Genomic DNA, 13,431 nt, shown 5'->3' on the forward strand with positions numbered 1-13,431 from the left:
GGGTGTCTTGCCTTTGGATGTCAGTCTTGCAAGGCCTCATGGGACTTGCAGTTCCTCAACACCTGGAGGGCCATAGTTTGGACACCCCTGACGTATGGCATCCCCAACATGCCTTTACATGTAAATCTGTGAGTTCTAAATTTTGGTGCAGCAGTAGTATATAATAAATCTCTAACTACCTATTGCAACAATTTTTGGTATGCTGAGATCATTTGTCAGAAGTGATTCATGCAGATAGCAGAGGAACAAAGCAGCACACAGAAATGACACTTAGTGCTCTTAACTGAGATGAGTACACACTATAGAGGGATATGCTTTGTTCATATTTCATGTCTGAGGTTTACAACCCATTTACACAAGCAGTTGTGAGTAATGGGGGTGTGCAATTTACTTCGGAGGATGTATTTGTTTTTTCCAAAGGTACACCGGTCTTTAAAAAAAAATAAAAATTTCTATTTTCATAGAGGAAGCAAAAAACCTCTACACCCATTGCTGATTGAGGAGTGTTCTGATGGAAGTTCTTGTTTTTTCCAGCCACTCCAAGACCACCAATGTTCAGAACTGTTCAGCTCCGATCTACTAAAACTCATTTCCATTTAGTGGGATTCAAATACCTGCTTGAACCATGCAGTTTTAGGTTGCAAGCCAGAGGTTATGAAGGTGGGTTACTAGTACCTTGGAGCCGAGCTGATTAGTGGCTTTACCCAGGGCCAGCCAAGGGCAAGTCTTGAGGTGTTTTCAATCTATGACCGTGAATATTTAATTTGCATTGACAAAATATTTCCAGCCATGTGGAAGGAAGCGAGTGATGCCAACATTGGTAGTCTAACATTTTTTTCACATCCCCCAAAAATCTGCAGTCATCACAGGAAAAAAAAAAAACGATCTCTTCAGTGTTTGTTCCTTTTACTTATTTTTGGTAAGATTTTCTGTTAAAAAATCATTTTTAGTCAATTGTGTTATCAGATGTGGAAATGTAATGTGCCAATTTAACGTCCATTTCATTAAAATTGAGTAGCTGGCGAGAACCCAAATCTTGTTTCAGTGGACCAACATTGAGCAATTCTATCTCGCCAAGTTGCTAACAGGGAAAAAATTATTTCACATAACGAATGGGGCCATTTTGTATTGAAACTGAAGCCTTTTGTATTGTCACAATGATGTCCCTGATCTTTCATAGATTAATAGACTGTATGGATTAAACACCAAATGCTTTCTGGACTTGTGGATTAAAAACAGGAGCCAGACTCTGCAAAGTGGTCAATTAAAAGAAAAAGATGAAAAAGGCATATAAAGCCAGTATTATCATACGTTGTGTATTCATTAACTAATATATGAATATATTAAATAACTGAAATGTTTTTACTAAACTGAGGTTGTCTACACATGTTGTCTTTCAATGCATTTGCAGCAAATTACCTAATCGGGAGGGAGAAATTTCACCAGGCACAGCATGGCCTATGATGGCCATACATATCAGTCTGATCATTTAGTGGAGTGATTGAGCCAATATTTTAATAAAAGCTGGCAATCAAATTTTCTAGGTCTACGAAGTAAAAAAAAATAATTGGTGGTGTATGGAACAACTAAATTGTTCCGAAATGATAACTTTAGGTTTGGTTTTTGTTTACATGTTCCGATAAACGTTTCACGTGGAAAGTGTCCAGATTGCTGCAGGTGAATAAACCCTTTGGGTTGCATCAAAGTATCATTTCACACATCTGGTCGATTATAACAATTGTATTAATACACAAAGTATATACATTCATGGCCAAAAATATTGGCACCCCTGCGTTTCTGTCAGATATTGCACCACTTTGCCCAGAGAACTGTTGCAATTACAAATGTTTAGGCATTCTCATGTTTGTCTTTTGTTTGTATTGGAACGACACATAAAAGTGGAGAAACAAAATGTCAAATCTGACACATTTCATGCAAAACCCCAAAAATGGAGTGGACAAAATTTTTGGCACCCTCAATTTAATATTTGATAGCACATCCCTTGGAAAAAAATAACTAGTCAATTTTTTCCTGCAGTCATCAGTGAGTTTCTTCCATCTCTCTACTGGAATTTTGGACTACTCTTCTTTTGCCAACTGTCCCAGGTCTCTCAGATTCGAAGGGTTTCTTTTCCCAACTGCTGTTTTGAGATCTCTCCACAGGGTGCTCTATGGGATTGAGATCTGGACCCATTGCTGGCCAGTTCAGTACTCTCCAGCGCTTTGTCTGAAACCATTTCTGGGTGCTTTTTGACGTGTGCTTTGGGTCATTGTCCTGCTGTAAGACCCATGACCTCTGACAGAGACCCAACTTTCTGACACTGGGCTCTACATTGCACCACAGAATTTTTTGGTAGTCTTCAGATTTCATAATGCTATGGACACGGTCAAGACATCCAGTGCTTGAAGCAGCATAACAACCCCAAAACATCAGTGACCCTCCCACCATGTGTGACTGTATTCTTTTCTTTAAAGGCCTCATTGCTATTTCTGAAAACAGTACAGTGATGGGCTTTACCAAAAAGCTGTAATTGTGTTTCATCTGTCCACAGCACATTCTCCCAAAAGGATTTTGGCTTCCTCCAGGTACATTTTGGCACACTTCAATCTAGCTTTTTTATGTTTCTGTGTCAGCAGTGGAGTCCTCCTGGGTTTCCTACCATAGCATCCCTTTTCATTCAGATGGCTACGTATAGTGTGAGCTGACACAATTGTACCCTGTACCTGAAAGTCAGCTTGAATTTGTCTGGAAGTTGGTTCTTTATCCACCATTCGAACAATCCTTCGTTGCAATCTTTGATCAATTTCTTCCATTCGTGCATGTCCAGGGAGATTAGCTACAATGCCATGGGCTGTAAATTTATTGACAATGTTGCACACAGTGGACATAGGAACATTAAGATCTGTCAATTGATACAGGTGAGTTTAATTACAAATTACAGGAGCATCACAAACTTGGAATGCAAATATTTCTTACAATTTCGAGAAGGTGCCAATAATTTTGGCCAGTCCATTTTTGGGGTTTCAGATGAAATGTCAGATTTGACTTTTTATTATTTCTCCACTTTTTTGTGTCTTACCAATACAAACAAAAGAAATAAACATGCGAATGCATAAACATTTGTAATTGCAACATTTTTGTGGGTGAAGTGGTGCATTATCTGACAGAAATGCAGCGGTGCCAATATTTTTGGCCATGACTGTATGTTCAGCATACCAACTTGTACAAATGCAGTATGCATTTGTGGGTTTGTACTGTGGCATCATAAAAGATGTTACTGAAGTGTGCATGACCTATTGGGCTTTGTTGAAGTATATCTAAAGCCAAAACGTATTCTTTGTAATTTTGGATAGAGTGTGGAAAAGTTAGAGAGGCTGACAGGCCTTCATTGCTGCCTGGAAGGCTCACCATTGTGTCCTGGTGGCTATTGTCACTGAGATGGAAAGTATTGGAAATTCCAAATTTGCACTGCTGTTAATGGAAGAGAAGAGAGGACAAGTCTTCAAGCGAGGACATCAGTTTGGTGACAAGAATGGGTTTCTCCTCACTTTGGAGTGATTTCCTCTCACTTCCTGTTGTCTGTGGGACAGGATGTGAAGCTAAATCTCCACAAAACCTAGTAGCCTACCTACTAACTATTTCAGCACTAGCTTTAGATACATGTTAAAAGTGAAAAGTAACTCAATGGGCCAACTCCATCCAAACACCATCTCCATCTTGTAGCTCTCAGAGACCACATATAGTAGGTGCATGTTCCCTTCTCATCCTCCCTTCCATAAGGCCCTTACCATTACGGACTGGTCTGTGGCACGAATCAAATTTTATTCAACATTATTTACACCTAACAATTTATGAGTGTTTACAAAATTTAGAGAAATAGATTTTTCTTGTTTTTTAGGTTGGATTTCAGTTTTTTTTTTATTTGATCGGATTTGTAAATGCTTCATTATTTTCCTCATAAATACCAGACTCATGTTTCTGTTGGGGCCTGTAATAAGGGGTTAATAATGAGCAGAGCCATCTTTGAAGCGAACGCTCGTCTTAACCCGGAGGGCACGGCTAGAGGAGTGCCCCGCTCTGCAAAACTTGCATCCCTATTTAGTGGAAGAGACTACCAGGGCCTACATTCGTATAGCGTGCTCTGTGTAGCATGGTAGAACGGTTGCTATGGTAACTGTCAGAACATGTGAGCTTTGGGCATCTTGGGGAGAGATGGGTGAAGATCTGCTTCTGCTGCAAGGAATTAACCCTTGTGCTGGTGGAGGCTATAGATTACAGGGTGGGAATATCCTTCCATTCTTCAAAGCAGGAGCCTTGCTTGCAATGCAATTTACACAAGTCTTGAAAAGCTTATGGGCGAGGGCCAAGAAAAATAGAGGTTTAAATGCCAATCGATCTGTAAAATGTTCTTGCACTTTACTGCATTCTTCACATAATTATCATTCTTAGCACTATGTTTGTATCACTCTAAAGAACTTGCAATTCTGTGAACCTTGAGCTGCTACTATTTGGGTATTGATATCACTATAAAGAGATTCAGCTTGACTGTGCTAGAACTTGCATGTGTCCACCTAAGACTGCTCAGATCCCAAACACAAGTGGACTGACCATTTAAAAAAATGTTTAGGAAACAAGACAACTGAATGTACTTTTGTCTAGTTTTATGCAATGTCTCACACATGCTTTTAGGGAAGGCCGCAGCCTCTTGTTATATGATTTTCTGCTGCGAACTTTGCCTAAGGGACCTGCAATAGACAGAGGTGAAACCCTGAAGATTCACATGACTGAGCTTTGTGCTGTTCACATTGCGCCAGATTTCCAGCAGCTTTAGGGCTTGGTAATAGGCAAATGTAGTGTGCTTTTAGATGTGTTTGGTTCTTTAGGTGATCTCTTTTGCTTTCTTTTTGACTTGAACACAGGCCTTTATTACGGGGACTAAGTCCGCACATATTTGCTTCCTTGCCAACCCTAACATCTTAGCCTTAGCTCCTTCCAGTCTTGTTTGGCCAACTGGAAATTATGCAACTCTTCCACATGCTCACATGACTTTATTCGTTCTGGAATCAATGGTGGAATTGACATCGGTACTTCTAAAGAAGATTGCGAAAAAGAAAGGTAAGTTTGCTTTTATTGCAGAAAAGACATAGCCTGGCTCTTCTGCAATAAAACAAATTTACCTGCTTGTTCAGTTTTAGTTTATCGGGTGTACCTAAAGGAAAAAGAGAAGTGTTATGGCCTCTCTATGCCTCCCAAGACATAACTTTTATTTTGACTGGAGTGAGCAATCGAGTTTTTTGTTTTGGAAATTTAGAATCTACAGCAAGTGACACTATATCAAGCTCTTGGTTTTACGTTAAATAACTATTCTACACATATTTACGGCAAGACTACCTACGAGCTGTGTGTGTGTGTGTGTTGTGGATAGTGTGGAAGAAGACGTAAGATGGCACCCGGTGTAAATGTATTCTATTGCTTTCATCATCTTCATAACATTAAAAAAAAAAAAATTGTCCGTCTAGAAGAGCCACAACAAAGTTGCAATAAACAAGCCTTTATTGCAAAATGGCAGCATCTCGCCATCCCATCCATCTCCCTCCTCTCGTGCTGTCCCCCCCTGATAACAGAGCGTTTGTTCGCTTCTCCCATTCTGCAGAAGGACAAGAGAGACACGTCTAACTTTGACAAGGAGTTCACCCGGCAGCCCGTGGAGCTCACCCCCACGGACAAACTCTTTATCATGAACCTGGATCAGAATGAGTTCGTTGGATTCTCATACACAAACCCGGAGTTTGTTATCAATGTGTAGAACACAACGGAGGAAACCCACACTTATGCGAAGCCTTCAAACGTAATCTGGTGGGTAGGGACTCCCCTGGAGAGCCAGCCCAGAACTGCTGGCATTTTGGTACCTGGTACTTAGGCAGCTGAAGAACTAAAGTGTGCCTATTTCCAGTGCATCGAGGAAGCAGCCAATTTCTGACCAGTGGTTGACCAGTCAATTCAAATGCATTGGGTTAAGATGCAACCAAGACCACTTTTTAGGTACTGTTCTTTGGGAGGGAGAAATCTGTGTCCATAAATCCCTCACTAATTGGCTATTAAGATAGTAACAAACAACTAACCAGTTGGCAAATGGTTGCTGGTCACATGGTTGCCTGCTTACCGGAAAAGTGATTTTGGCTAACTCTATACCCAATCTGCTCAGTTAACTAGAAGCCAGTGCGCTACCATATAGATTACATCACTAGCTCCTAGTGAACTTTTATTATCTCTCAAAATGGCTGCTTCCACATTGCACCTGAATAATTTTTGATGCAAATAAGACAGGCTTGGCCTAATACTATGCCTAAAAATCTACAACGGACCCCTACCTTAAAAGACATAACTTGCTGTTCTTGGAGATCTCTTGGCTGCTGCACAATTGATATCTGGACATTCAGCTACAGTGATGCTTACACATCACCACTGTATGTGAATGGTCAATCTGTAATATCAGATGTCAACATCAGATGGCACTGCAGGGAAAACAATTGCAGTTGGAAGTTCTGGTCTTGTTAAAACTTGGAAGGGGTGGAACACTTTATGGTGACAAAGTGGAGGATTCCTAATCCAAATTGGGAATCCCCCTTAAGTGAGCTGAATCTGATGGGCTCCTTAATTCAGGACCACCCCAGTTCACCAATTCATAAATATATATATATATGTGTGTGTATGTATGCATACATGTACATATACAAATACATCTATTTTACAGATATATTTTATTTTAATGCGGAATGAAAAGATTGTGCTATTATGTTATACCGTATTGTTTTTGCTTCAATGCATATTTTCTCAGTCCTAGGCCTAACTAGCAGGTTAGGGGGTGACGCCATTGCAATAATGTTTATAAATTAAAAAAATTAATTATATATATATATATATACACACGGTATATAGTTTTACCTTGATATTTGTTTAAATTAAAGCTGAATTTCAGGCAAATGTGAAAAAACCCAATTTTAACCAGTAATATATTTAATAAAATCTCATTAAATGTCTGTTTAAATACAATTCGTAAGTATAAGTATCCATGTTGGTTTACTGGTTACCACATACTGAAAGGGAGGAGCAGCCTTGTAAACCAGTCAGGCTGTAATTCATTGCAGAGTGCTGTCAGTCCAACTGGAGAAGCTTGCTGGCAGGAGGAGGGAGCAATGAGATGACATCATTACCATCCTACTGCTTTTTCATTGGGGACCGTTCTGCTTAAATGCAATAGGTCAAAGTAAGATCAGTCGCCAAACTCGCTTTGCTGTTTGGTAGGGTTGCCTAGATTACAAGCCTAGCTCAAAAGAATTAAAAATACTTAGGTAAGCCGGTGTACATATAGTATATATATTTTAGCAATGTATTTAGCGGTTTGCCTGATGTGCAGCTTTAATTTACAGATCTTAAGACCTTTAACGGGTGAGTTTGGGATAATGATAGAAAATCTTTATTAAGAAAAAGAGTGATGAGCACTGCACAGTAGCCATTATCAACCTCTTAGCAGTCATCTTTTATTGTTTTGACTCCCGACCTGATGAAAGATTCATTCTGATTGCTAGGGGGTCACAGCAATATCCTAGTTGTCATTGTTATTTGCCCTCCCATAGTTGGATACCTTGGGGGGGTGACATTTCAATACAGTAAGGGCTGCTTGCATGGTTCTATATATTTTATGTAGCTTGTCTTTTCTATATGTGGTGTTTTGTCCATGTTTGTCCATTTTATTAAAAATTATGCAATACTGTTCCTATTCAAGTAGCGCAAAATAATCCGTTCACTGTAAAAAGAAAAAAAAAATGATGAAAAATGATTTATGTTTTTAAACCTGAACACGGCACTTGTGCCTTGACTTGTGTTCAGGTACCTTGTGGACATAACTTATACATGCCAAGGTTGGTAGGAGCCAATGTGTATCACGTTTTGTCTTACAAGGTCAACAGATTCTCAAATGACATTACAGATGTGCTTCATGGTGACCCGTCACTTCACAAGGCTGGCTATGTGTGAATTGATAGGTCATGTTCTCCTGCATATTTCCTCTGTTCACATTATATCTGATCCCTCTGCAAACTATACCGAGAGTGAAAATAACACCCCCCAATTCCTGTCCACCCTAACCCTTATAATAAATCATGTTTAAAAAGTCTTGTATTACCTTTTGCTCCAAGAAACTTTTTCGTGCTCCATTAATGGCAAGTTATATGACCATATGCCTAGGTATGTGGTCAGGTAACCTCATGTAAGAAGAGGAAAAAGGTTCAAGCAGAACAATGGATTGGACAACTTTGAATGAATGTCAGTTCTCAAGCCCCTTCTGCCTGGATCACATAACCTAAGTGTTAGAGCTCATGCACACAGTCGTAGTGAAAAATCTTATATTTATGTAATAATGCTGAACCTGCCACTGCTGGCAGAAAAATCCAGCTTAAAAGAAAAAAAACACACGCATATAATGACATGTAAAGTACTTGGGTTTTGGCTCATAAATGTGTACACAGTGTTAGAATTCTTTTCTTTTTTTTTTTCCAACACCTAAAATGGATTTCTACACTTACATGCATAAAGACTTAAAGAAAAATTCCAGTTGTTACATAGTTACACTGGTCCAGTTTGGACCAATGTAACTGTACTGGATATACTGGATACCAGTGGAAGAACAGGGAAGGCAAACTGGTGGCCCTTCAGCTGTTGCAAAACTTCAAGTCCCATCATGCCTCTGCCTTTGGGAGTCATGCTGTCAATCTTGCAATGCCTCATGGGACTTGTAGTTTGGCAACAGTTGGAAGGCCACCAGTTTGACACCCGTGCTGTAGAATCTAGAATTCACTGTAGTACACGACGCTTCTCCAGTGATCTCTGCTAGCAGTATCTACTACAAAGATTTCTAGAGCAGGGGTCTCCAAACTGTGGCCCTTTGCTTGCCTTTATCTGGCGCTTAGGGTACTGTTCCACCAACTGACACCAATGATGGAGTGCCATTCCCCCTACTGACACCATCAATAGGGGACTATTCCTTTGGGGCACTGATGCCGGGGCATTTTCTACTTCCACTGGCCAGAGTCCTGCTCTTCTAAAGTCTGAAGGACCGTAAATTGTCCCTTTGAAAGGTTTGGAGAGCCCTGTTCTCGAGGGATCCCACAGGTATGGTATATGTTACTACATCGATCCAAGCTGGACCAATGTAACCATGTAAAAGAAATCCATACCTGGAATTTTTCTTTAAACTATTTGTTTTTTTTTTTATTTTTGTTTTGTTTTTTACATCATTGAGTGTTGCTTTATATGTGCATGGACACATTGGATATAAAAGAGCTGTGTTCAGGTCCTTTTTTTTTCTATGCCAACTTTTGGCAGCAGGAAGTGCTTATATGCATGTACTACTCTTAAATTATGAGAAAATATCTCAAATGTGGGATTTAGGCGTTTTTTATGGAGATATATATGTTGTTCTATGTTGCAGAGCTAAATGTGCATAGATACATTGCCTATAATAGAACTGCATTCAGATCCTTTTAAAAAAAAAATGCCATGCTGATTTGAAAGTGTCGTTTTTCGCACCCATGTACATGAACCTTTGAGATTTGGTCAGGGTGGGTAGAATGGTTTGATGATGTTTATTCAGTATTGATCTGCCTTAAACAAAAGCTTCAGTGAACAAGCAAAAATGGTAAGTAAATTAAACTTCCGTTTTCCTTGGATTTGAGTTGTACTCAATCCACAATGCACCTGAGGGAGACTGAAGCTTCTTTAAATTCTCTGATTTTGTGTTGTGCAACCTCCCTCTCATTATTACTACAAGTACCTATATAGCACCATCAATTTATGCAGCGCTTTACATATATATTCTACATTCACATCAGTCCCTAACCCTCAAGGGGTGTACAATCTAAGGTCTCTAACTTACATTCATACATACACATACTAGGGACAATTTAGACAGGATCGAATTAACCTACCAGCATGTCTTTGGAGTGTGGGAGGAAACTCACGCAGGCACAGGGAGAACATGCAAACTCCAGGCAGGTGGTGCTGTGGTTGGGATTCGAACCAACAACCCTTGTGCTGCCAGGTGGAAGCACTAACCCTTCAGCTGCTCTCCAATGTGTGGAAAAGTCTGCTGTGCTCCTAGAGAATTGTCTAGGCTAGAACCATTAAACACACTGGCAATTTGTTTTTAGAAGATAAGGTTTACAGCCAATCATAGGGCTCCAACATGGCGGGCATGAGGTTGCTTAAGAATTCAGATGCATATAAGATGACTGGAAAGGTGTTCGCAGAAGTCTGCTTCAAGTCCAGATTTCTACAGTTAGGAGAAATGAAAATGGGAACAAAAGTGAACTTCTTGTCCACAGTGACCAATCTTCTTCCTTGTTTCGTTTGCCTAGAACATGAAAGGTGACACCTGACTGGTCACTGTTGGTGTATTACAATTTATTTCTGTTCTCCAATTTTTTTTTTATAAATGACTTTTATGGGAGAACCATAAACTGCAAGAAAAACTGTCAATTATAATTCTTTTAAAAGAGAAATTCAGAAATTATTTTAAAAAAACGTACATACATTACTCACCTAGGTGCATGCAGCATTGATCTGATGCTGCATATGTCCCCCGTCACCTCTAAGACCAAGATCTGAGCAGTCAAAGACCACTGATTGCTCAGTTCTCGGTCTTCAGTGAGACTGCCAGTCACCAGCTCTCTGCTCTGCCCCTTCAGTGCTCACCGGAGCACTGGGCTGTGGAGGGGGCAGGAGCGACTGGCTCTGTTTCCCAGTAGCCTCCTGAGAGGCTGAGCCAGCTGCTGGTCAGGCATTTGGGTGGATTCCGACATTAAAGTCAGGATCTCTTCAGAGCCTGGACTGGCTCAGTGACCTCAGCCGACATCGGGCTTCAACCCAACTGAATCTGGGTCACAGGAGTGCAGAGCTAAGTACACTTCTGTGACCCAGAGGAGAAGTAGGGCCAAAAAATACTTTGGTCCTACTTCTCCTTTTAAATAATGCTGAAAATGAATAAAATTGCTATAATATGATATAACATGATATAGTAATGTTCACATGCCAATGGTAAAAGAGCAGACGTGAATTTCCATTGACAGGTCCACATTAGTGCAGATGCAGTAAAGTATAGTAATGCTACGGTGAATAATTTAAAGCTTTTACATTATGTGTTCACAACTGTCGGCAGTCGTACCGAAGGCACTATCTAGGCATCTCCATCCATTTCCACCGAGCCTTTTTGTTTCTAGTTAAGCGCCAAGGTCAAATGCTGGGCCGGTGTATTTTTCATCTTGGGTTTTCTTGCATTGTATGACAGATTTCACATTTTTAGAACATTCATCTGATTGTTCTAGATGATAGGAAGCTTTCTAGACAGTTATAGCTGGGCTATTGAGAAAATGCAGGTAAACATGGAGCTTTTGAGGAAAGTGCCAGCACTAAAATAGCCGGTCATTATCGCTGAGTGTCAGACCCAGGAATGAGCGGTTTTATGTCAAAGAAGAGTAAAGGAGCAAGCCATTCATAGCACTGAAGATCAGAAATAGCCATATTGCTGCCAAAGTATATGGCTGCACACAAACATCGGGATTTGTAGACTTCATTCCAGTGGACAGCTGACCAAGAGTGGACCAGATGGAACCACCACCAATGCAAATGTTACACATAGTCCTACTTAAGAAAGCCATACACGTATAGATTTCTCCATCTACACTAAGTGGACAAATTTCCCACAGTATCTATTGTATTCTGATAGCTGCCATTTCTTGATTGTATGAGGGAGCTGTTTGGCTGCCCATTTTCCACCTTGTTTCTTTGACTTTTCACACGAAGGATGTTGGGCAGAAGGGCATTTGGTCTCCCCGGACTCTGCGTTCACTATATCTGGTCTCCCCGGACCCTGCGTTCACTATATCTGGTCTCCCCGGACCCTGCGTTCACTATATCTGGTCTCCCAGGACCCTGCATTCACTATATCTGGTCTCCCCGGACCCTGCATTCACTATATCTGGTCTCCCAGGACCCTGCATTCACTATATCTGGTCTCCCCGGACCCTGCATTCACTATATCTGGTCTCCCCGGACCCTGCATTCACTATATCTGGTCTCCCAGGACCCTGCATTTACTATATCCGCTCTCCCCGGACCCTGCATTCACTATATCAGGTCTCCCCGGACCCTGCATTCACTATATTTGGTCTCCCTGCATTCACTATATCCGGTCTCCCCGGACCCTGCATTCACTATATCCGGTCTCCCCGGACCCTGCATTCAGTATATCCGGTCTCCCCGGACCCTGCATTCAGTATATCTGGTCTCCCCGGACCCTGCATTCACTATATCTGGTCTCCCCGAACCCTGCATTCACTATATCTGGTCTCCCCGGACCCTGCGTTCACTATATCTGGTCTCCCCGGACCCTGCGTTCACTATATCTGGTCTCCCAGGACCCTGCATTCACTATATCTGGTCTCCCCGGACCCTGCATTCACTATATCTGGTCTCCCCGGACCCTGCATTCACTATATCTGGTCTCCCAGGACCCTGCATTTACTATATCCGCTCTCCCCGGACCCTGCATTCACTATATCAGGTCTCCCCGGACCCTGCATTCACTATATTTGGTCTCCCTGCATTCACTATATCCGGTCTCCCCGGACCCTGCATTCACTATATCCGGTCTCCCCGGACCCTGCATTCACTATATCTGGTCTCCCCGGACCCTGCATTCACTATATCTGGTCTCCCAGGACCCTGCATTTACTGTATCCGCTCTCCCCGGACCCTGCATTCACTATATCAGGTCTCCCCGGACCCTGCATTCACTATATTTGGTCTCCCTGCATTCACTATATCCGGTCTCCCCGGACCCTGCATTCACTATATCCGGTCTCCCCGGACCCTGCATTCAGTATATCTGGTCTCCCCGGACCCTGCATTCACTATATCTGGTCTCCCCGGACCCTGCATTCACTATATCTGGTCTCCCTGAACCCTGCATGCACCATATCTGGTCTCCCTGGACCCTGCATTCACTATATCTGGTCTCCCACAGTACAAACAACATGGAAATGCAATTATTTTTGTAATTATAAACTCCTAAATACATTTTCTCATCAGCAGTTAGAGCAGTCTTGTAACTTCTATCAGTGTCCGACTGAGCACTGGTTAATCTTGTAAGAGTAGTTTTCATTCTCCTCTGACTGTCCTAAGAGGTTGCATGACCCCTGACCCTTTGTCTGGACAGTTCTGATTTGCCCCATGCTGATCACATGCACCCATCAAAAAAAATCAAAAAAACTTTCTTGCAATACACACCAAACAGCATGTGCAGAACTGCCACTGCTGCTCTAACTATGGCAGATGGATTGGGCAAGCAAAAGAAGGGGAGGATCAGAGAAGGCA

At 41.5% G+C, this 13,431-nt stretch overlaps 1 protein-coding gene across 1 annotated transcript in view; it reads left to right on the forward strand.

Annotated features, from left to right (window-relative positions):
- Positions 1 to 8,184, forward strand: part of LOC149454978 (protein kinase C beta type) — a gene marked incomplete at its 5' end in the record, with an annotated part of 68,816 nt that extends 60,632 nt beyond the window's left edge. The window contains one exon of the mRNA XM_089686776.1: positions 5,654 to 8,184. Coding sequence (XP_089542902.1) covers positions 5,654 to 5,806 — 153 coding nt within the window. The remainder of the gene's footprint in view (positions 1 to 5,653) is intronic.
- Between the last annotated feature and the right edge of the window lie 5,247 nt (positions 8,185 to 13,431).

This window comes from Staurois parvus, unplaced genomic scaffold, assembly GCF_062004578.1.
Source record: "Staurois parvus isolate SC_StPar_1 unplaced genomic scaffold, SC_StPar_1.0 ptg000412l, whole genome shotgun sequence".
NCBI lineage: Eukaryota > Metazoa > Chordata > Amphibia > Anura > Ranidae > Staurois > Staurois parvus.